Below are 24,153 nucleotides of genomic sequence, written 5' to 3'. Positions count from 1 at the left end.
AATTTGTGCATTCTCTACTAAAACTGACTTTGCATAAAATTGTGCCAGGGCTTTGCTTGCTGTTAGGTCGCAGTTTGGAATGTTAAATGATGGTGCTCGTTTTCATGTTATATCACACTTGATTCGAGAAACTGTCAACTGTGGCAAATCATTGCTTGCTACAAGCATTGTTGGAAGAGATGACTCCTTGGATTCAGGCAGCAATTCAAAAGAAACGGGATCAATTCACAATTTAATCCAAAAGGATCGAGTACTTGCAGCAGTGAGTCCTAAAGCTGTGTTCATGTTGTTATTCATTAGTTCATTAATGTATGTTGTTTGACTGCCATGTCCTAATTTTTTATTATCTAATGCCCCCATTTATCTGCAAATCTTGCCAATTGCATCCAAGATTGAAGTGGTATGATGAATACTTCAACAATAAAAGCTGGAGTGGCATAGAAACTAGCACATTCATGGTGCAAAGAATGCAATACAAACATCGCTAAAGTTACTACCTTAAACCTTTGACATTGTCCTAAGGGAACAAGTTTAAATGTTGTGGTGGAACCACTTGCATCTAAGAGGGGGCCCAAAATTTTTTGAAAAATTAAAATATACCTTAGTTTTTATTCATAATTTTATAAATATAGAAAATGCCCCCCCCCCTTCCCCCCAAAAAAAAATTTATAATCTCTATATATTCTATAAAATTTTAATATACTTAGAAATGTCTTTTCAATTTTTTTCCTGTAGTCTCAAAATTTTGTATAATTCCTCTATATTATTTATTTTCAAGAGTGTGGTCTCACCAAAATTAAATCAAAACTAAGTTTAGGAGAAATAAGAAACTTACTAATAAGGATCCCAAAGTTTTTTGATATACAATATTAAGCTTCTTAATTTGGAATCCAAAGTAACAATACAAGAAAAATCATTTAAGATTGGTGATCTATATGGAAAATAGTTGGTTTTATCCTCTAGACTTCATTAAGCAAAAAACAAATCTTATTTAAGGTATCTATTATAATATTATATGCTTAATGTGACATGAAAATATCTAGAGTTTACATAAAACTATTAAACTAGCTTACATATATACTAGAATGAAAGATGACATTCTAAAAAATCACTTGATAGTTTATACGAAGTAAATAGATTTTAAATATTTCATTATAAAAATAATAATAGATGAATATTATTTCACGAAACATTATCGTTAAAAACCTGAAACATATATTAAGATGTTTTATTTTTAGAATTTTATTTTTATGTTTATATTGCAATTATTGAGATCTAATTTTATATGTATTTATGTTTTTATGATTTTTAAATTTCAATGTGTCGCACATTAGAAAATTTGGCCCCCCTAAAAAAATTTCCTGGTTCCTCCACTGTTTAAATGCACACTCATATTAGTATAACATATATTCAATCAGTGTATTTTGTAAGGTCCACAGGTTTTTCCCCATTAACCCTAAGGTCATTAACCAAGTGAACAGAGCCGTAGTTATCTGCATTCTCGAATTTTAAAAAAAAATGGTTTTGGAATAGTACTATGAAAATAAGTCAGCTTGAGGTATCACATGTGTACTCCACATCCACTGCCCTGCATTAGCAACTATAAGACTAAATGGGTGGCCCTTTTTCATCTCATGAAAATGATTTAGTGATGAAAAGAATGACAACGTTTTAAATCAGTTTGTTTCTGTTGAGAATTTAACTCGGACACCCAAAGAGACTCAAATCATCAAACTCGCTGTCACTCTATACTTATGGGAGCTGGAGTTGCCATTTGGCCTGCAAGCCATTTACTTTGTCATCTTATCCAGTTTTTAATTGTTAAAGTTCGTTCTTCAGGTTGCTGATGAGGCAAGATATATGAATACATTAAAAGCTGACCGCAGCAGGCAATTGCATGAACTCCGCACTAGGATAGATGAAACTTCTCTTGCAGAATCTAATAACAAGAAAGCTTTCGAAGATGAGATACAAAGTAGCTTGACTTCCATTCTTGCTTCAGATGACAGCAGAAGAGCTGCATTCCAGCTTGTTTATGAGGAGGAGCAGCAAAATGTTGCTGTATGTGGACAGTTCTGGTGTTCTTGAAAATACTTCATCTCTTCTTTTTGTTTTTATTTTATTTATTTTCATTTATTCTGTTTGTCTTGCTTGTTCATTTTTCCTTTTACTGTTGAAATTATGTTGACTGTTACATCATTATGGATGTAAATATAAGTCTTGCTTGGACAGGAAAAATGGATACACATGTTCCGTTCTTTGATTGATGAGAGAGGTCCATGGTCTGCTAATCCTTTTCCCAATAATTCCATAACACATTGGAAACTTGACAAGACGGAAGATGCATGGCGGCGCAGACCAAAGCTAAGACAGAATTACCATTTTGATGAAAAGTTGTGTCATCCTCCCTCCTCTGCCCCTAGCAATGAGGCTAATCTTCCTGTGAATGAAAACAAATCTGGTTTTGTGGGGTTAATTCCTGAGCAAATGAAGCATTTTCTGCTAAAAGGAGTGAGAAGAATAACTGATGAAGGGTGTTCAGAATCCAATGATAATGATACTGAAATAAGTGGGCATAAGGCCTCCATCCCCAAGGATCCTCCTGACACTCAATGCACAGAACTAAAAGACAGTATTGACAAGAAGGATGTCCTGCAAGACAGAAAAGAGTCTTCTTCCTCCTCGCTGGAGACAGAAACTAGTGAGGTATGCGAGAATAAATAAATTTGTGCAACAAATGTAAAACTAAAAAATTATGAAATGGTAACTGATTTTCTTATATCTTGATTGCCTTTTCAGGTTCTTCTGTCAATTCCATGTGTACTTGTAACCCCCAAGAGAAAATTAGCTGGGCGTTTGGCAGTCATGAAAAGTTTCTTGCATTTCTTTTGTGAATTTTTGGTCGAAGGTACTGGTGGGTCGTCAGTGTTTAAGAACTTCCATGCTTCAAGCAATTCTGATTTGACCAAGTCTAATCAAAAGCAGAACTTCCAGCCTCATTTTGATTTGGGGAGGGGTATCACAAGTGATATTGATCCAATAAATGAAATGCATAAAAAACAATTAAAAAATGTGAAGCGCCACAGGAGGTGGAACTTAAGCAAGGTATGGAAAATTATGACTTCAATTAGCTTCTGCTCCTTCCTTCACTTCTGTACACAAATCTGACGTACAATTCTTTTGTGTTGTTTTGGTCCTTATTTTTTGGTGGCTGCCATAGATAAAAGCAGTCTATTGGACTCGGTATTTGCTTAGATACAGCGCAATCGAGATTTTCTTCAGTGATTCGGTCGCCCCCATATTTTTGAATTTTGCGTCATTGAAGGATGCAAAAGAAGTTGGAACCTTGATAGTTACTACCAGAAATGAATATTTGTTTCCAAAAGGAAGTAGTAGGGATAAGAGTGGAGCTATTTCATTTGTTGATAGGCGTGTAGCCCTGGAAATGGCAGAAACTGCAAGAGAAAGATGGAGAAGAAGGGATATAACAAACTTTGAGTATTTAATGATTCTCAATACACTTGCAGGAAGATCTTATAATGATTTGACACAGTATCCTGTCTTTCCTTGGGTCTTGGCAGATTACTCCTCCGAGATTCTTGACTTTAACAAGTCATCAACCTTTAGGGATCTCTCAAAACCCGTTGGAGCACTGGATTTGAAAAGATTTGAGGTTAGTTTATAGGATAAAATTAATGGATGCCAATCTGTCTAATTTTAGAATTTTAATATCATTGGGTTATGCTTTGCATTTACAGGTGTTTGAAGATAGATATCGGAACTTCAGCGATCCTGATATACCCAGGTAATTCACAATCCCACTTACTGGACATGCATTGGTTCCTTTGAAGTCCCCATGGACTTTTTTTGGTCTCTCTGGCAACATGCTTTAATTTTTTGGCAGTTTCTACTATGGGTCTCATTACTCGAGCATGGGGATTGTACTCTATTACCTTCTTCGATTAGAACCATTTACATCTCTACACCGTAATTTGCAGGTACTCTTTACTGATGTCATAGTTTAGTATATTATTTCTGTTTTCTAGAATGTATTTTGTTTCTAATAAAATTACTTCTTACTTATAAAATAAAATAAAAAAAGTTTAGTATATTATCATATATGATAAATTACAGGATATATGCCTATTCCTATTAATATAATCTTTTTACTTAATTGAAAAAAGACTCTGTAGGACAAGAATATGCCACACACAATGCTTTCTGTAATTCTTAGTTTTTCTTCCACTTATGATTGGATGGTTATGAAAATTTGTTTCATACTTATTATTCAGAAGCCATTTTTCTGTGTCTTGAGGTTCTACTGGCCTTTTCAATAATGAGAAAATCAAGTACTCTAGCTGAGAAATTCTAGCGATTCAACTAACCGTTGTATATAATGGGCATGTCCTGTTGAGCTGATAGTATTTTAAGGATTATGGTTTTTCATTTATCAATCTATTTCCTCATTGGCCCCCAATTTTATTTATCAACAGTAGGAAGGCTAATCTCATTTGAAATGTTAGTAATAGAGGATGGTGCCAAATAAATCTGCATGGAAGGGAGATGGCTTGAAACTTCAAAGCAAGAACATTACAAGTTCTGGATATTAAGTTTAAAAAACCAGTGCTTTGTTAAGGAAAGTCGTATTTGTATATATGATGTATGATATTAAATAAGACAGAATACATACCATGATACCAGAGAAGTTAATTCACAAGATGATATGTGATATGAAAATTGTGGAAGGCATAATCACCAATCATATGAAGGGTTTTTTTTTTTTTTTTTTTTTTTTTTAATAATTTGATTGGGCGACTGAATGGTCCAAAGGCTAAAATTATTTGTGTGGTAGGGTGGCAAACTCGACCATGCAGATCGCCTCTTTCAAAGCATTGAGGGCACATATCGGAATTGCCTTTCTAATACAAGTGATGTGAAGGAGTTGATTCCTGAGTTCTTTTACATGCCAGAGTTTCTTATCAATTCAAACTCCTATCATCTAGGAGTGAAACAAGACGGTGAACCCATATGTGATGTTTGTCTCCCTCCCTGGGCCAAGGTATGTGAAAGCACTTCAGAGTTCAGGCTTCAACAATGCATAGTTTGGCTATTGATGTTGTCCATTGTTCTTGATTTATTATCTATTTTTAAGTTTGATACCTAGGACTCAAAATGTCATTTAGGAACCTAGTGAGTAGTGACAACTGCACAATATTGCTCTGCAGTACTTAGTGACAGATATTAGTAACTGTTAAATATAAAAATAGCACTTTGTGATCATGGAAATTACATGTGTGGTTGATTTTGAATAATAGGGTGAATTGTGTTCTTATCAAATTTTTGAATTCCGTTCCGGTGACTATTTTAGTTGAGGCATTGGAACGGAATATTTCGGTATTGGTGCGTTTCGGTGTACCATTTCATGATAGACATTATGTGGATAAATTATATATATATAGAAACTATATTCCAAAATAACATCAATACAAGTCTTTAAAGCATGAATATTCTATTGCAAAAGCTTTCCCCTCCTGGGTTATAGTCTTTTTTTTTTCTTTGGCTTCTTGTTCTTTTTTATCTGTTGCAAATCACAACTTCAGAGTACTTGTTGGTGATATTGATTCAGGGGAGAATCGATCTATGGGGTGCTAATCTTAGGAGTTATCAAGGGACTCTATGTGGGTTCCCTATCAATTACAAATTTACAACAACATAATAGCATGCACATCAAACATAAAATACAGAAAAAGGACAGATATTGTGCACAGCATTCCTTTAAGAAGTTTGATCGTATATATATATATATATATATATTTTTTTTTATGTCGGGGAACCTCTCCAAGGCAGGGCCCTTTGGACCCACCCGGTTTGATCATATATATATAGGGAATTAGATGAATCGATCGTGATAATCTGTCAGCAAATTGTAATAAAACCTGCCCTTCATCTGACAAAATATTGAATTTACCAGATCAATGATTTAGGGCTTAAGAAACTATCAAAGTGGTTTTGATTATTACATATAGAAAGGGGGATTTCCGATCTATGAAGTTACGGTTAATAACTTAATCCCTCCAGTGTGGAGTGGGCGGAGTGTGGAGGTGGACTTTGACGTGTGGCAGAGGAAGTGAAACACAAGCTGCGATCTTGTGGGGGATTGAGCAACACACAGGACAGAGCTTTGATGGAGGCTGAGTCTGCGATGGCATCAGGACTCAGGAAGCTCGAACTACAATGCTGTTGATTTTGGCCGGTTCTGTTCGCTGGAGTGTGGCTAGAGTGGAGACAGATGGAGAGAAAAGTAATTAGGTTAGGGATTTGAGATCTGATTTCTCGAGGGAAGGGGGGAGAAGACGGGAGAAATTCCCTCGAGAAATCAACGAGGGCAGTAAATTACTGTTCTGTCCCTCTATTTTAAAGTTATTTATAAAAATGCCATTTAGCTAAATTTTGGTCCAAAATTACCATCTGGCCAGAATGGACCGAAACCAGCCGGAATTTGAGCTGGGACAGAAAAATACCTTACCCCATGCCGGTTACTATTTTGGCACAGAAAATATTGGCCTTTAACGGAAAGGATTTTAAAACTTTGGTTCTCATACCCTAAACTATGATGGAAACTAAGAATTTTTAACAGTGGAGAAACATCATTATTGATCGCATAGTATTGGAGTTGATTTTCAATTTTTATGTCTTGAAGGGAAATTGAAAATGATATAAGTTATAGTGTATGAAAATTCAGTTCACACTAAATATTGTACCCTTAGTTTTGTTTATTGTGTTTGAATATGCTTACTTAACTCATTGCTAACCTTTTCATTGCTAAAATTGGTAAATGTTTTTAAAAATGCGAGAAACGAATAGCCTTATGTCTGAAACTGATAAATAAAGATGTAATGAACATGTTTTAGTGCTTCAAGACTCCTGTGAAGGAGATAGGAAACAAGATATTCATTCTGACCGAGTATTTTTGTAGCCTTGATTGTTGTAGCTATATGAATCATGGTATTAGAGGCTAAACATATTTTAACAAGTCACTTATTTACTAAGAAAAAATAAAAACAAATTGCTTAATCAAAATAGCTGAGTTTAATAATCCAGTGGGGAAGATTATTAACTCATGAAATGGTATGTCAGCATTTAACAGCATCTTAGGTTATTGCAACAAAGTTCTAGATCTTTTTTTTTAAAATTTACCTTTAGAACAAAAGAAGGCACCAATGTAAAACAAATTAAAATAAATAATAAAAAAATGAGAACTTTCCAATCTTAGCAATACAGCATGAGCTTAGGTCTCTGTAATGAAAATGCCAAGGGAGATACTTCATAGTTTGCAGTCCATTGAACTTTTCAAGACCTGATTGAATATCAATTTGCCATTAGGAATGGACTATCGTAGGATACAAGCTTTGTAAAAGAAGAAAATGAAATGGTCTTCACATGAAAAGATTTTTTAATCAGCTGCTGCCAGAAAATCCTACATACTGACCAAAATAACCCTGAGAAGAATCAAGGGAAAATCCAATCTTTTAAGAACCACTCTCCTGGCCTTCTACTCCTATCTTCCCTAACCTGTAAACAAATTATAAACCCTTCTTCTCAACTTCCAAACCCTAAAAATGCATGTTTTAAATCCTTTTCCACTACTATTTTTTTATAGATAAGAAAATTTTATTAAGACAGTAAAAAGGCATAGCCCAAGTACACATGAAGGATTTCCACTACTTAATCGATTGTATAAAATTAAGCATCTTCGAATCTTCCCCCACATCAAGAAGTTAAGAGAGGATTTTTTTTTTTTTTTTTTTTCCCCTGAATTTTTAGCATATAACATTTAAGTTACAGGGAGTGCTCTTTTGCTGAGCCTAGAAGCTTCTTTTTTCACACCTTATTCTTTGGGCTTCTGTCATTGTACTCAATGGATCTAGTCTTCATGACTTTCTTGTATCATCTTGCTCCTAACTTATAATAGGTGTTCTCTTCTGTATACTACCTGTGTACTTGGGCAATGCTTGTTTCCTTGTTTTAATAAAACTTTATCTTAGTTATCAAAAGGAAAAAAACTCTGCAGAATAGATCGTCTCACAGACTATGTATTTAGCAAGAATACACAAGAAAAGCACTTCAAATTGTTGAGTTATTGCCAAAGCTGGCTTAGTAGCATAGATTCTTTTACTAGGGGACTGGCCATTTTGGATACCAGTCTTCTCAGACACTCCCTCGCATCATATCCAACATTTGATTTATAAACTGCAAATCTGAAGAATAAATTTGGACTACTGAAACCTATCCAATAATAGTTGTGACACTTCTGTGCAAATATTTCATGCACCTTGAACATTAGGATGCAATATTTTTAAGCATGCAAAATAATTATTATTTTTAAGTAGAAAATAACTAAACAGGTAAATTTCATATTATTATTATTGTTATCATCATCATCATCATCATCATTATTTGTGTTCACGAAATCAATATAATTAATATTCCCTACACCATGTTAATTGAATTTGTTTTGGGGTTTAACCGTCTAGTTCTAGCTTTCCTTCTAAAATGAGAAGCTTAGTTCCATATTATTTGCACAGGGCTTGCCTGAAGAATTTATTAATAGAAATCGAGAGGCCCTTGAAAGTGAATATGTTAGTTCAAATCTACACCACTGGATAGATTTGGTGTTTGGTTATAAGCAGCGGGGAAAACCGGCAGTGGAGGTATTATCTAATATTGGAAGCTGATGTCTGTTTAATTCATTAAAACCCTTTGCTTCTTTTCAGGATTCCTTTTCTTGGCTAACATTAAATTACAGGCAGCAAATATCTTTTACTATCTGACTTACGAAGGTGCTGTTGATCTGGACATCATGGAAGATGATTTTCAAAGAGCAGCAATTGAAGACCAAATTGCAAATTTTGGCCAGACTCCAATCCAGATTTTCCGTAAAAAGCATCCTAGAAGAGGACCTCCAATTCCAATTGCTCATCCTTTGTACTTTGCACCTGATTCTATCAGTTTGACTTCCGTTGTTTGTGGTACAAGTTATCCACCATCTTCTGTACTTCATGTCAGGGTATTGGACTCAAACATTGTCCTTGTGAACCAGGGGCTTACCTTGTCAGTTAAGATGTGGTTGACAACCCAACTGCAAACTGGGGGAAATTTTACCTTTTCTGCATCTCAGGTTGGGTTTCTGTTATTTATTGAGATCTCTGGCTTTTGTACACTTTTTGTACGAACTCAAGTTTATGATTTTATGTCTTAATACTAAAACAAATTGTCAAACTATTGCAGGACCCTTTCTTTGGAGTTGGTTCTGATATTCTTTATCCTCGCAAAATTGGGAGCCCTTTGGCTGAGAATTTTGAACTTGGAGCGCAATGCTTTGCAACATTGCAGACTCCATCAGAGAATTTTTTGATCTCAAGTGGTAATTGGGAAAATAGCTTTCAGGTTATATCCTTAAATGACGGCAGAATGGTGCAGAGCATCCGTCAGCACAAGGATGTGGTCAGCTGTGTTGCAGGTATCTTTCATAGGTCAAAGATAGTTAAACTCACTGATAACTACTCCCTTATCTATGCAAGTAGCATTTGCAGTGCTTAGATAGAACAGCCACTGCCTCTGAAAGGCCAGAGCCTTCTTAGCAGTGGTAGAAATGTGTTAACATATCTTATCCTCAGTAAAATTCCAACTTTTCTTTTGCACTTTTGCCCAGTATCCTGAGGTAAAACATTCTCTCTTATAAAGGAGCTTACTTTATGGTCTTTTTAAACATAATTAATTCCATCTTAACAGCAAAACCCAAAATGCTCATCCTATTGGATCTATTGAAATATAGATATATATATTTTATAAGTAAACGATTGTATTCATAATAATAGGCTTAGCCCAAGTACACAAAGAAGGTATACACGAGCTAATGCCTATCTAGGAAGAAGAAAAAGAAACAAGAAAGTCATGAATGCCAAGGCCATGAAAATCTACACCTATGGCCCATAAAAATAATGTTTTAACAAAAAGTGATCTAAGTTCCTCTATAAAACGTTCTTTATCTTCAAACGTCCAGTCATTTCCTCCTTCCATAGGCACCACAAGATGCAAATAGGCACCATTTGGCATTTTCCACACAGCTGTGATTTGGGGGGCTCCACTTAGATTTGTCCAACTGGCCAAGAACTCAACCATTGTGGCAAGCATGACCCTTGCAAAACAATCATCCCATATCTCTCTAGCAACCTCGCAATGAAGTAGAAGATAATCCACAGTCTTACCACTTTTCTTACACATGCGGCACCAGTCTACTATGTTCACCCCCCATTTCCATAAGTTGTCCATTGTCAAAATCTTACCCAAGGAAGCTGCCCAAACAAAAAATGTTGCTTTAGGAGGCGCCCTATTTCACCAAATCTTCTTCCATAGGTAAAGAGAACGAATTGAGACTAATAAAAAGAACAAACCGAGAACATGCCTTTACATGTTGGTATCCCCCACAACCTGTCAACTCCTTGAAAGTTCGGTCTCATGGAGTATAAAAGATGAAAAAAAATCCTCAAAGTTACCAATTTCTCAATCTTGGGCAGCCCTACTAATGTTCACGTTCTATTGGACTTGATCCCCAGATAATACCATAACATCAGCCACTAAAGGTTCTTTTTCACAAGCAATCCTGAAAACTGAAGGGAAAAAATCCTCAAGGGCGTTATCCCCATAGGTCACTCCAGAATTTAATTATAGAACCATCTCCCAACATAAGTCTAGTGTAACGAGTAAAAACCCCCCGCCCTCATTTAATATGCTTCCAAACTCCTGCTCCATAAGCCCCACTCACCTCTCTAGTGCTCCAACCCCCCAAGACACCTCCAAGTTTAAGTTCTATCACCAACTTCCGTAGTGTATCTCCACAACCATTTCCCAAGTAAAGCCCTATTAAAGATCCTCATATTTCTAATTTTCAACCCACTAGAAGAAATTGGAGAGCATACCTTATCCCACTTGACCAAATGAAATTTGAATTCATCCCCCATACCACTCCAAAGGAAATCACAATGCAATTTTTTAATCCTAGTTGCACCAGAATGGGAAATAGAGATAGAAAGTACGTTGGTAAATTGGACAGAGTGCTTTTGATTAAAGTGATCCAACCACTTTTCGACAAGTATAATCTCTTCTAAGCAACTAATCTACATTCAATCTTCTCAATCACTATATCCCAAATCGATTTAGCCTGTGATGTTGCCCTTAACGGAAGACCAAGGTAATTCATGGGAAGAGAGGAAACCTTAAATCCAAGAATATTAGCCAACTGTCGGATACTGCAAACATTACCAATTGGCACCAACTCTGATTTGTCGAAGTTCACTTTCAAACCAGATATCGCTTCAAAACAAAGTAAGAGAGCCCTCAATGTCCGCATCTGGTTTTGTTTTGCCTCACAAAAAATCAATGTACCATTTGCAAACAATAGGTGAGAAATGTTAAGAGTACCCTTATTGGGGTCACCAAGCAGAAACCAATCACAAAATTATTGTTAACTAAAGCTGAAATCATTCTGCCAAGCGCTTTTATAACTATGATAAATAAAAGTGGAGACAAAGGATCCCCTTGTTTTAGGCCTCTCGAGCTTTTGAAGAAGCCAACAAGGCTGCATTTACTAATACTGAAAACTTCGCCATTGAGATACACCATCTCTCCTCAAAACCACATCTCCCAAGCAAGTAAATTAAGAATTCCTAATTCACATGATCATAAGCTTTCTCTTTATCCAATTTACATAAGATCCCCTTATTGCCGGATTTTATTCGACTATTAAGGCATTCATTGGCAATGTGAACTGAATCCACTATTTGCCTACCCCTAACAAAAGCGTTTTGGGGTTTCAAAATAATCTTTCACAACTCCTCCCCTAGATGATTTGCAAGCACCTTGGATATGATTTTATACACCCCATTTACAAGGCTAATGGGTCGATAATCTTTCACTTCCATTGCCCCAAGCTTCTTAGGAGTAAGTGCAATAAAAGTGGCATTTAGGATTTTTTTTCAAATTTCCCAACGAAAAAAAAAAATTCTAAAACACCTTCATTAAATCTTCATTCACCACATCCCAACATGTTTGGAAGAATCCCATAGAGAAACCATCAAGATCAAGTGCTTTATCTTTAACCATTTTCCTCACCACCACATGAACCTCCACCTCCTCAAAGGGTCTCTCCAACCACAGAATACTTTGTGGCTCAATGGACTCAAAGGTTAGTCCATCAAGCTTTGGCCGCCATCCCACCTGTTCAGTAAGTTTTCAAAAAAATCAGTAACATGCTCTCGAATCACAGGAGTCTCTGTACAAGTCACGCCGTCTATATTCAACATTTCAATGGTATTAGTTCTCTTTTGAGAGTTGGCCACTCTATAGAAGAACTTCATACTTCAATTGCCTTCTTTCAACCACAATGCTCTAGATTTTTGCGCCAAGAGATCTCCTCCAATAATATAACTCTCTCTAAGCCCTTCTGGATCCTTCTAATTCTTGTATCTCTCCCAATATAGACTTCTTCCGGACACTTATATCACCAAAGGACTGAATATTCCAAAGTTTTAAATCTTATTTCAATGCTTTCAATTTACCTTCCAAAATGAAACTACGAGTGCCATGTATTTGATATGAGGACCACCATTGCCTAACATTGTCCAAAAAGCCTTCAGTTTTCAGCCATATTTTTTCGAATTTAAAATACCGACGCCCTCCTTGAGTCCCAGCACAATCCAACAAGATAGGAAAGTAATTCGAACAAATGCGAGGAAGCCTCTTTTGGCAAAGATCCCGATAGTGGCCTTCCCACTCTGATGAGACAAAATCTATCCAGTCTAGACCAAGTATGGTGATTTGACCACGTAAATGCTCCGCCAATGAGAGGAAGATCCACCAATCCCGAGTCGAAAATACACTCCAAAACTTCCATCATTGCGGGTCTCATCCTACTTTCTATATATCGTTCGCTTGGGAACCTTATAACATTAAAATCACCACCTATGCACCCTAGTGTATCCCACCAACTATGACTTTCCACTATTTCCTCCCATAGAAGTCTTCTATTGCTATTTAGGTTCGGCCCATAGATGCCAGGGAACACCCACAAAAAATTATCTTCCATGTTCTTGAAGTAACAAACCACTGAGTACTGCCCATTGAATTCCTCCATTTTCTGTACCATTCTTCTATCCCACATAATTAATATGCCTCCCAAAGCCCCATCAGATGCTAAGTAAGCCCAATCCACATAGGTACAAGTCCATAAAATTTGAACAATTTTTATTGTAAGAAGTTCTAGCTTAATCTCTTGTAAACACACAATGTCCGCCTTTCACTCACAAAGTAAGTTTTTCACCCAAAAACACTTACTAGCCTCGTTGAGCCCTTGGACATTCCAAGAAATAATTTGGGCTTCATAAAGACGATGCTATTCCCTTCCCTTTGGTTCTTTCTTTGCTTGAGCTACCTTCATAAATTAGAGACCAAGTTAGTCTCTTCTACTCCCTCTGTTTTTTAGAACCTGATTTCTTTTGCTGAACATGCCCATCTTCAATGGTTGTGAGCAAAGCCATGAATTGTTTTTTAAAGTCCTCGCATTTAATTCCCACACAATGTTGTATTGCCTTTGCCTTGTGTAAAACCCAATAAGAGACACTATACTAACCTAACAAAAAGCAGCTTAGGGGTACTGGCTCCCCAGCCATGTCTATCACGTCCCTGGGTGTCCACTGTGACTGCAATGGCACCCTCATTTCTTCCTCAACAAAATTGGACCTACCACCCCACTTAGAGGGGTCCGTTATAGGCACTAACATCTGAGAAAGCCCCTTTGAAACCTCATATGTGTTCTCTGCTTCAATAAACAACGTACGAGCCACTTCCAGATGCTGCGACACCTTCACTGGCAAGGAAACCACCTGGGTCTCAAGAGGAGACTCACCCTTGCTGTCTGTCGGCCTTGTTTGGCCTAGGATCCGACGTCTGATGATGCAGCATAAACAATATCCATTTTGGACTCTTTTGCCAACACCTCTCTCTCTATCAAGTTTGTCGTCTAAGCCACCATCGACGGTTTTGTGGCTTTGGTCTTATCTATCGGGACCTTTGCCGGCGAGATCAAGAGCCTCCCATCGGTAGAAGGCCCAGCCACGTCCCCACTTCTCACTCTCCACACGTGCTGAACACACATCGTGGACTTCCCTTTGTTTTCTTCCATGAGCTAAAGCCCAGATCGTGGGCCCCTTAGTATCTTTGGGCCACCAGCCCTTTCATGGTCTTTTGACGAACCTGCTACCCGAGGCCCATCAGACCTTGCCAGGTCCCTTGGTTGCTTATTACTCCCACGGGTTGAAGCCAGCTTTCTTGCCTACACCATATGTTTGTTAGGCTCAATATCATTCCTAGGGCAAAGCCCAAGCCCATAGCCTTATCCTCCTCAACACTGCGTATTAGAGCAGGCACTTTCTCCTGCAAATCTGTCAGTTGGGATTGCATGCCCTTTAGAGTACTTTGCACACCATCATCTACCTGAGCGACAACGGGCCTGCCACTACCTCCCTTCCAGTGCACCTAGTCTGAACCCGTAGTGTATTGGGCCATTTCCGTTCCCTAACCTTGTAGGCATCTCACCATGTTTTGCTGTTGAGTTTTACCACCACCAGCCCCTCCACGTGAATATTGCACTTCGGACTGCATCAGCGCCCTCATTTGCACCAGGGCCTCCTTGTACAACTGACTTTGTGTTTGACTCCCCATCCTCGACAATTTTTAATACTTTGCCCGAGTTACGAAACGCAATCCCCTCCCCCGAAATGGCCTCCCTCAACGCATTTGTCATCCTCCACCCCGTCCCCTCCATGTCCTCCAGTACAGAGATTAAATTTTGCTTTCCACCCCCAGTGTATTCTAATAACGCCATGAAATGGCCATTGAGATTTGAACACTTCTATGCAATGAAGCTGCTGGCACCCTCCCTTGATGTGGTATAAAAATCCTTCGTTCCCCCCTTCAGACACTCCTCCAATGCTTTAGCAAACCATTGCACCAAAACCATTCCAAGTCTCACTTCCTTAACTATCTTCCAGCTACTTTCTGTAACGAGCAAGGAGCTTCCTTCCTTCCTCAAACTGAATTTTTTCGATTCTATATCTAAATTGCTTCTGAACCCCATCCTACTCCGCGACCCCTACAACTCACTGCTCAGTCGTGATCTCACCGCTTAATCCCACCAGGCCTCATTGAAGTTTTTGGTTGTATAGAAAACTTTGTTTGTATGGAGGGGAAACTTTTTCTGTGAAGATTCAAAGGAAGTTAAAATAAACCCTGTTGAAATATCAAGAGCTTGAAGTTTATATGTAATGAGTTTTGGGAAGTAGAATTGTTGTTTTCTCATTGGATTCATCATTTGCTGTTACCGCTGTGTATGCTTCATATGGGTGCATGTTAGCAACCTCTTCCCCTAATAAAAAAAAAAAAAACTATCATATGTATGCTTCATATGAGTGATGCACTCCTGCATTGCAATGCGTGATCTTGTTTCCATCCAAAATACATTATGTGTATTTTTTTTTTCCTTCTGCGTAGTGTTTTGTTACCTTAGCTCTTTGTTTACTATAGAAACCACTGAAGGTGAATTATAATTCTGCAGTGACATCTGATGGGAGCATCCTTGCAACTGGAAGTTATGACACTACAGTCATGGTGTGGGAAGTTTTCCGTGGTAGAACCCCAGAAAAGAGAATGCGTAACTCACATACAGAGCTACCTCGTAAAGACTATGTTATTGTTGAAACTCCCTTCCATATTCTTTGTGGGCACGATGATATAATTACATGCTTATATGTTAGTGTGGAGCTTGATATAGTTATCAGTGGGTCAAAAGATGGAACTTGTGTTTTCCATACCCTTGGGGAGGGAAGATATGTAAGATCCCTACGCCATCCTTCTGGCAGTGCCTTGTCAAAGCTTGTTGCCTCTCAGCATGGGCGAATTGTGTTTTATGCTGATGATGATCTCAGTTTGCACCTTTATTCTATTAATGGAAAACATCTGGCCGCATCTGATTCCAATGGACGCCTCAATTGTGTAGAACTGAGTGGTTGCGGTGAGTTCTTGGTTTGTGCAGGTGACCAAGGGCAGATAGTTGTACGCTCTATGAACTCACTTGAGATTATCAAACGGTATAATGGAGTTGGAAAGATAATAACATCTTTAACAGTTACCCCAGAAGAATGCTTCTTAGCTGGGACAAAAGATGGAAACCTTCTTGTGTATTCTATTGAAAACCCTCAACTTCGCAAGGCTAGCCATCCTCGAAATGTAAAATCTAAAGCTTCTGTAATGGGATAGATCAACAGCTGAAGACAGAGAAGTTGGGGAGTCTTAATAGCTGGGGCTGATCTGTGATGCTATTGCAGGTAAACTGCTGTCATTAACCTTCTTTTTGGTTAGTTACTGCAGTCATTAACATTGAATAAATTGAATCTTTTTGGACTTATAATGGGTTAACTTAACTTTTGGTCCTAGGTTTGCACTTTTATTTTACACTAATCTTTCTTTAAAAGTGCAAAACCTTTTTTCACCTAGAAAAAAGGTTTTATACTATTTTAAAAAAGATCACTCAGTTTTAAGAATGTCGCTTTTGGGTACCTGGGATTTGCAATTTGATTCAAACAGTTCTTCCATCTAAATTTCATCAAGCAATAATTGCGACAGTGTTCTCAATCATCCCACATCAACTCTACGTGTAATATTCTCACATCAAAGAATAAGAAGATTAAAAATTAAAGGAAAATTATATACATTATACTATCATCCAACTTGTATCCCACTAAGTAAGATGTGGCACATTTACCACCATTAAATGATCATTTATTGCATGCTTCTTTATCATCAAATGGTGATAAATACACCATATCATATATAGTAGGATACAAGTGAGATGGTAGTGTGGTGTATAGAATTACTCAAAATTAAAATATAAGATAAAAAGTTTTTAAAAATTAAATAGAAACTAAAAAGTCAAAAAATGTAAAGGGGCAGGAGTGCTTTCTGCATATCTCCACCCCAAACTGATAGTAGGGTGGCCTCTACCCCCTCACATGGTGACCAGTCGGCATTGCTAAAGGAGGTGAATGCCCTTTGCAGGAAATCCACCTTGATTATAGGTGGATAGCAGCCAACCCAAAGTGAGGTGGCCACACAAGAGGCCTCTGCCCCCTCTCATGATGAGATATTTCGTTGCATTTTTATTATTTCCAATGAGATATGTCTTCATTCATGACCAAATAGCTTGAAAAATCCTCTTCCACAAAGACTCCAATGAGATATGTCTTCATCATTGGAAGACTCCTTTTTATTCAGTTTATGCTTTCATTGTTCTCCTTGGACTTCATATGATGTTCTTCATTCTCCGGTTTCCACCTATACCTCTGTTAGCATATGCTATATTCTTGGGGCGATATCATTTCAAGGGCATGATTATATGTTTTCTTTTGTTTTGTTATATTACATTGATATCATATGTCTAATCCAGTAACATGTCTTGACTAGAGTATCATGCACTCCATGAGAAAGGATTACTGGCATCTGGAACAGACTCATCATAACTTCTTGTCTTTCTTGGGTTCACTTTATCTGACAGTGTTCTGAAGATAATCCTCTCTCACACATGGGATGTTGATCATATTAATTATCCTCTTAAGAAATTTACTAGGTTTTTATAATAAAAATTTTATGTGCAGTCACTTTAACTGTTAGCGTTTTTGTTGGACATTCTCATGATTTTATATTTTAATGTAAGCGTGTCTGAGTTCATTGAATCCCTTCCTTCCTTTGTGAATTTTATTATATTAGTCCCACAATATAATAATGGAGTTCCAGGATTGCAGTGGGAAAAGATTACACTTTGCTTTGCTTGCTCATTTTGTTTTGAATGAAGTTAACGATGATGTTTTTCTCTTGTATACATCTAGTGTACTTGGCTACGCCTATTGATCTTAATAAATTTTTTACTTAATAAAAAAATGATGCATTGATTGTCAAATCCCTTACAGAATTCGCTTCTTTTTTTCTTGTTTTTTTGGGTTTCTTTTCCCTTTGTCTTTCAGGGCATCTGCTAAATATTGCAAAATGTCAAGCCGTATCCATTAAATGTTGAGAGTTCAGACCCTTAAAACTTTATCCAATTGGAAAGATCTTTCTTAACTGTTGGGTGTGAAGACAGTGAAAGGATGTACACAATTCCATCAACATTGCTTGGAGCAGTTTGGAAGTTGACTTATTTCTTTAAACTGTGACGTCTGCAGAACTTTCCGATTTCTCAGAAGAACTGTTTCCATGATGCCATGAAATGTAGGATCACAAACTCATTCATTGTTTCATCTCCATCTCCAAAACAGTCAGTCAGGGCAGTCAGGAATTAGGTGTTAAACACATTTTGTGAACATTAAATGTATAGTTCAGAATACAAATATTGTGTATTAGGAATAGCAGCATTTCAGCTTTTTTTTCTTTTCAAATAGCAATTGTAACCCTCGAAAACATTGTATAGATGCTTCCAATGACTTGTCCAAAAGAAGAGAAAAAGATATACAAGTAGGGTTTGATGCCTTCTTGAAAAGCAAATACGATCTCTCTCCCCTTTCCCTTTTCCAGTTAGAATTTTGTGGTTGAGATTGCTTATTGTCTACAGCATCAGCTCAAAGTATCCAAATTTTCAGTTTTTTATTTTAGTTGTACTTGTTTCCTCTAACCGCTTAGCTATAAGGTACAATTAACATTGTTATTCTCATTTCTAGATTCCATATGTCTCTTGGGGTTTGTAGATTGATTACTTCGAAGTGTTTTTTTCCTTTCTTGTTTTTTTCTTTTATTTATTTATTTATTTATTATTATTTTTAGCTGAGATATTGAAACTGGTCCTACAGCTCATAATTCGTGGAACATCATGGTAAAAGTCTCTTGCATGTGATTTTTCTACAACTTCAGATGAACGACACCTGGGCAACGCAAGACATGGACTGGTTTTAGTAGGCCAATACATTAAAGGCCCTGGGCCGATCTAACCGCAAGACCTGCTATTGGCCCACATGACAAAAATCAGTTTTATCGGGTCAAGTGGAACAATGGGTTGGCTATGTATTATATCGGCCGAAACCAATGAAAGTGATCACAAATTTTAGTTTTTAATCTACTCAGACTCTAGCCAACTCGCTATTTGTGGTCATCGTTTGCCTCTGTTGCTTCTCCACGAGGTCCAGATTTGCCCACTCTCAACTGCGCACTTCGATGTTCGTGGTCCAGCCGTTCGCCTCTATTGGCGCCTTAAATAGAGATATTCAGGTCGGCTTGGGGACAAGCCCGGTGTTTACCTCGGGTTGCATGCATCGGTTTTAGAGTCCATTTCCTGTGTTCCCACCAAGAAAGGTAGAATCAACGTCTGTTTCACTAAAATTAACAATTGTGTTCGGGTGTAGGGAAGTGGTGGTGATAGCGAATAGGCCCATTTGCTTAATTATATATATAAAAATTAAAAATTAAAAAAAAAAAGTTTCAAAAATAACATACAACCAACCTGATGGTCACAGCCAAACAACATAACATATTATACCCACCTCCTCTTGTCTTGCTCCCAAATAGATGTCTGCCTAAATGCCAACTAAAATATGACACGATTTGGTTCAACTTCAAAGGACTTTATTCATGACTGATTTACTAAAATTAAAAGAACTTTTATTCTTCATAATAATATATCCTAAATCAAATATTGAATTTTTAATGCCGAGTTTGACTTTCCTGTGTCTTCCTGCTGCTTGTCGATATTTCTGTGTTTCACAACCTATTCTCTTCAAGGAAACGAATAAAGCCGGCCACAAGATGATCATTCTTATCCTTATCCCCAAACAAACCCTTCACTTCCTTTGCCCTGTCCCTCAAGTACTCGCCGGCTTCGTACACCATTGCCAACCTCACTGACTCCGCTACTGACTCACGAGTAAATGATCCGTCTCGCTCATCTCTGTTAATCTCCACCCCAAGTTTCTTCCCCTGCAACAACCTAGCATTGAGCCCTTGGTCATTTAACACAGGTAATAGAACCAGAACTCGGCCAAACCCAAGCCCCTCTACGACCGAGTTCCAACCACAGTGAGTCAAGAAGCCCCCGACCGACTCGTGGCTCAATATCTTCACCTGCGGGACCCACCCAACATGAACAATTCCGCGGTCCCTAACTCGCTCCTCGAACCCAGCTGGTAACTCGTTCTGAGCCAACGCGTTCCTCAGCACCCAAAAGAACGGTAAACCAGACTCCTCCAACCCAAGACCCAACTCGTTCAGTTCTTGCGGACTCAGAGTTGCCTCAGTCCCCAGTGCAACGTAAACGACTGAGTTAACTCTCTGTTTGTCCAACCACTCTTCGATATAAACCCATCTCGCATCGTTCTCCTCCTCCTCTTCATCCTCCATAACCGGAGGCAAAAACCCAATCGGAAGCAGAGGTTTCCGGTAAAGCTCAGCTAGCAAATTCAACCATTCCGGTTCAAGTTCGGCACTAGTCCTAATAGCCACGACATCACTCTCCGCAGCGGCAATACCAAAGCGGATGACATCTGATGTGCCGGACTCGTTTCCGCTCGAGCCATCCACGTTCTTTGATATCTCGTGAACCCGATACACCACGTTGGAGGGAAACGGGATCCATTTCGGGACTACCGAGAAATCCTCGGCAGTCGATCTAGGATCGGTGTCGATAAGCACCTCGGATGGGCCTATAAAAGATAGACACGCAGCGGTGAAGAGGCTGAAGTAGGCGCGTGAGACACCGAACTGAGCGGCAAGTCGGGGAAGCCAGTGAGAGGGATAGTCGTAGATAATCCAATCGGGCCTCGAGGCTTCAAGGAAGTTAGCCAATGGAGAATCCAGTAAATCGAAAGCCCTTTTCAGCAACTGTTGCTTGTTGTGGGGTACGTCCGCTGAGGACTCGGCCCGGTCGGGTAAACCATCGACTTTGGGCAAAGGCAGGCTGACGAGGTTTATTAGAGAGGAGAGATTCGGAGGTATTTTGGGAAGCCTGCTAATGTTCCGACAGGTGGAAATGAAGGAAACTCTGTGACCCTTTTGGGCTAAGTACTTGGATAGGCGCATGAAGGGTACGAGGTGGCCAACGGCTAGCCATGGGAAAACTGCCACATGCAAAACCTTACCGTTTTCCATGGAAATTGATTTAGCGGCGGCAGGGAAGGGAGTTCGATTTCTCTATCTTCAATACATGTTATGTATTGATATACTGCCTTTCTTGGTCAGAATTAGCAGCCGGGTTTAAAATTATTATATTGCAGTATCTTCTTGGTAAGGGTCAACAATAAGCAGCCGGACGACGAAAAAGATAAAAAAACATGAGCAGCCGGCCGGGCTTAATACTATTATATTGCAGAATCGTGATCTCTAGATTTGTAGGCGTTGGAACGACGGAAAGAGACGATGTAGTTAGAGAAGATAAGAGTTCATTGTCCTTGGTTTATAGACGTTGGAAGTCGGATCGAGAAGATAAAAGAGTTGATTGTTCTTTCATTTTTCTATATTTTTGTCTTTTCGTGTTAAAGCATTCACGTTCTATTTCCTATAAAATTATATATTTTTAAAAATTTCCTTTTAAATTTTATTTATTTTTTAAAAATTTTTTACATCTCATTTTTTATATTTTTTTTATTTTATTAAAATAACATTTTTTTATTATTTCTTTATTACATTTTTCTCTCACTTCCTTTTATAAATTTAATTATAAATAATTTTATCAATATAAAAATAATTTAGAGACAAATAGTAAATTTTTATATTTAAAGATTTATTGTAACAACTCCATCCCTAAACTCCAAAATGAAAACTCCAAAATGAAAAATGGGATAAGAATGATTTAGGATGAAATCTTTAAATATTTTTTTAAATGATAAGAAATTCGATATTTGAGATACCGAATGAAAATTCTCTTTGTAGGTACCGCGAAGTTGACAACCTAACAAGAATATAAAATAGACTTCATTGTACTTTCATTTTTTAGATGGGAATTTGTTTCTATGTTTTTAGTGAAATTACAAAATAAGCCTTTGTGGTCAACCCTCCACTAACTTTTATGCAAATAATCGTTTCTTAATTATTATTTTTAAAAGACAAACAAATAATTATATTTTTATAATGTAATTTCCCATCATATGTGTCACGTCGTTACCACTGGAATGATTAATAAAAGAGTTCCATTTAGCAGCCATGTACCAAACATCTGTCGAGAAAAAAAATAATAATAATACAAATAATTATGTAATATAGGACTGTTGAATATAATTCTTTTTGTTATAAACTCAATGAAAAATAAGAGAATTTCAAGAGATTGAGAGAGAGCGAGAGAGGAAATTCTTATTGATCTATATATCAAACTTATATCTTTCTTAAAGAATTTAACGATATATATAGGCATACAAAGGGGGACTATGCTAGCTCACTATGCTAGCACTATACATTTGACAACTAGATAAATGTGATCATACAATTCAACATGGTTTACAACACTTCCCCTTTGGATGACCATATTTAAAGAATATGCCTCGTTAAAACCTTGCCAAAGAAAAACCCTGTGGGAAAAAAAACTAATGGCGAAGGAAAAAGAGTACAGTATTCATTTGTATCGCCGAATGCTTTAGGATTGCCTCATTAAAATCTTGCAAAGGAAAACCCAGTGGGATAAAACCTTAGCGAAGGAAAAAGAGTACAATCAGCACAAGTCTTCAAGACATTACTTCCCCTTCTTGATATCAATTTCAACTTTCTTCTCATGAATTGCAATGATCTTTTTGTGTGTATCTGAAAGATAACTCGCATTTGTACATCCAACTAACTGGATCTTTCTGCTGATCACTACTCTTCTGGAGTTGTACTCTTCTGGAGTTCTTGTAAATAACACAGTTAGTGGAGAATTCATCAACATTAAACTGCTAACCTCATTTTTAATAAAAACGGTGGCCAGCTTTTTAAGATCAGACAAGCACCGCAGATTTTCAACTCCTCTGTAGGTGTCAGGCGTGCTTTCAGGTACTGCAGCTGTCAGGCGTGCTGTTAGGTGCTGCAGCTGTCAGGCGCCTCAGCTGTCAGGCGCCGCAGAGCTATGAAGCTATATTCCATCTCTTTTCTCTTGCTTCACGAGAGATGTTGTATCATAATTTTCTCTATAAAAGAGATATTCAGCTCATCTTCATTCGCATCTCATCTTCTTCACTTTTCTGTAATCATACTGCAATTTTACTCTGCAATCTCTCTCTACATTTTTACTCTGCAATGGCTCAGCGATCTTCTCATGGCCAATATATGAGGTACTCTGCACCTCGTTCATCAGCTGTTCCTGCTTCTACCACAGGTGCTATCATGCAATGTAATGATCTGACTCATAGGTCAGATAATGAAGCTATCTATGAGCTTGTGAGTCTCGGTACCCGATACTCATCATCCATTGTCGCATTTTCTCAGCGACTGCAATCCAGAACTTGTGGAGTTGACTATCTCCACGAGAATATTGCTATACTTCAGCGACTTCTTCTGGAGTCCAACATGAAGATAGAATCAATAAAGAAAGAGAATAGGAATTTAAAATCTTTGCTTAAATCTTCTTTTCGATTGCCCACCGCTTTAGATAGGGATGACATGCAGATTCTTGAAGAACAAGAGCATTTGAAGAATGAGGCAAAGTGCCTTAAATTTCTGTAATTCTTGCTTCAAGATAATAAAATAATATTTCACAAATATTCATATTTGTGTTTCTATCTTCTGGTAGATGTTCTGTGTGTTTCATTTTATTTCTTCTTTAATAATGCACACTTCTTATCAAACCTATAATATGAATCTTGAAATACTAATTGTATTTAAAAGATGGTATTTCATGACTAATAACATCATCCATCTTCCCCTTGAAGCCGCAAGGGTTTCAGATTTATATTTCAAATATGTGCAGTTTCATGAGCTCTTCTAGAGCCTCAATGACATTTAAATCATATATATAAACTGCAATAATAGCTTGATAGAATACATATAAGGATCATATAAGGATCTTTGAAACTTGATAGAATACATATTTCCAGATGTATT

General features: G+C 37.5%; 2 protein-coding genes across 3 annotated transcripts in view; one reads left to right on the top strand and one right to left on the bottom strand.

The window, feature by feature from the left end:
* The window catches only part of LOC122314890 (BEACH domain-containing protein B), a 59,238-nt gene extending 40,590 nt beyond the window's left edge, over positions 1 to 18,648 (top strand). For both annotated transcript variants that reach the window (XM_043130529.1, XM_043130530.1), the window contains 13 exons: positions 49 to 262; positions 1,840 to 2,061; positions 2,233 to 2,706; positions 2,800 to 3,105; positions 3,221 to 3,673; positions 3,759 to 3,805; positions 3,905 to 3,998; positions 4,853 to 5,059; positions 8,586 to 8,711; positions 8,807 to 9,178; positions 9,289 to 9,520; positions 15,671 to 16,439; positions 18,132 to 18,648. In XM_043130529.1, the coding sequence (XP_042986463.1) occupies positions 49 to 262; positions 1,840 to 2,061; positions 2,233 to 2,706; positions 2,800 to 3,105; positions 3,221 to 3,673; positions 3,759 to 3,805; positions 3,905 to 3,998; positions 4,853 to 5,059; positions 8,586 to 8,711; positions 8,807 to 9,178; positions 9,289 to 9,520; positions 15,671 to 16,371 (3,448 nt within the window). In that variant the 3' untranslated portion in view covers positions 16,372 to 16,439; positions 18,132 to 18,648. The remainder of the gene's footprint in view (positions 1 to 48; positions 263 to 1,839; positions 2,062 to 2,232; positions 2,707 to 2,799; positions 3,106 to 3,220; positions 3,674 to 3,758; positions 3,806 to 3,904; positions 3,999 to 4,852; positions 5,060 to 8,585; positions 8,712 to 8,806; positions 9,179 to 9,288; positions 9,521 to 15,670; positions 16,440 to 18,131) is intronic.
* Positions 18,649 to 19,564: 916 nt separating this feature from the next.
* Positions 19,565 to 21,599, bottom strand: LOC122314891 (UDP-glycosyltransferase 91C1). The gene has a single exon (XM_043130531.1). The coding sequence runs from the start codon at positions 21,235 to 21,237 to the stop codon at positions 19,855 to 19,857; it is 1,383 nt and encodes a 460-aa protein (XP_042986465.1). The 5' UTR covers positions 21,238 to 21,599; the 3' UTR covers positions 19,565 to 19,854.
* Between the last annotated feature and the right edge of the window lie 2,554 nt (positions 21,600 to 24,153).

Source organism: Carya illinoinensis, chromosome 7 (genome assembly GCF_018687715.1).
Source record: "Carya illinoinensis cultivar Pawnee chromosome 7, C.illinoinensisPawnee_v1, whole genome shotgun sequence".
Taxonomy (NCBI): Eukaryota; Viridiplantae; Streptophyta; class Magnoliopsida; order Fagales; family Juglandaceae; genus Carya; species Carya illinoinensis.
The sequence above is the reverse complement of the archived record's forward strand: the minus strand, read 5'-3'. Positions and strand labels throughout refer to the sequence as shown.

Bases quoted from the DNA above. Each gene is read 5' to 3' on its own strand.
- LOC122314891 (XM_043130531.1), bottom strand. From the start codon at position 21,237: ATGGAAAACGGTAAGGTTTTGCATGTGGCAGTTTTCCCATGGCTAGCC.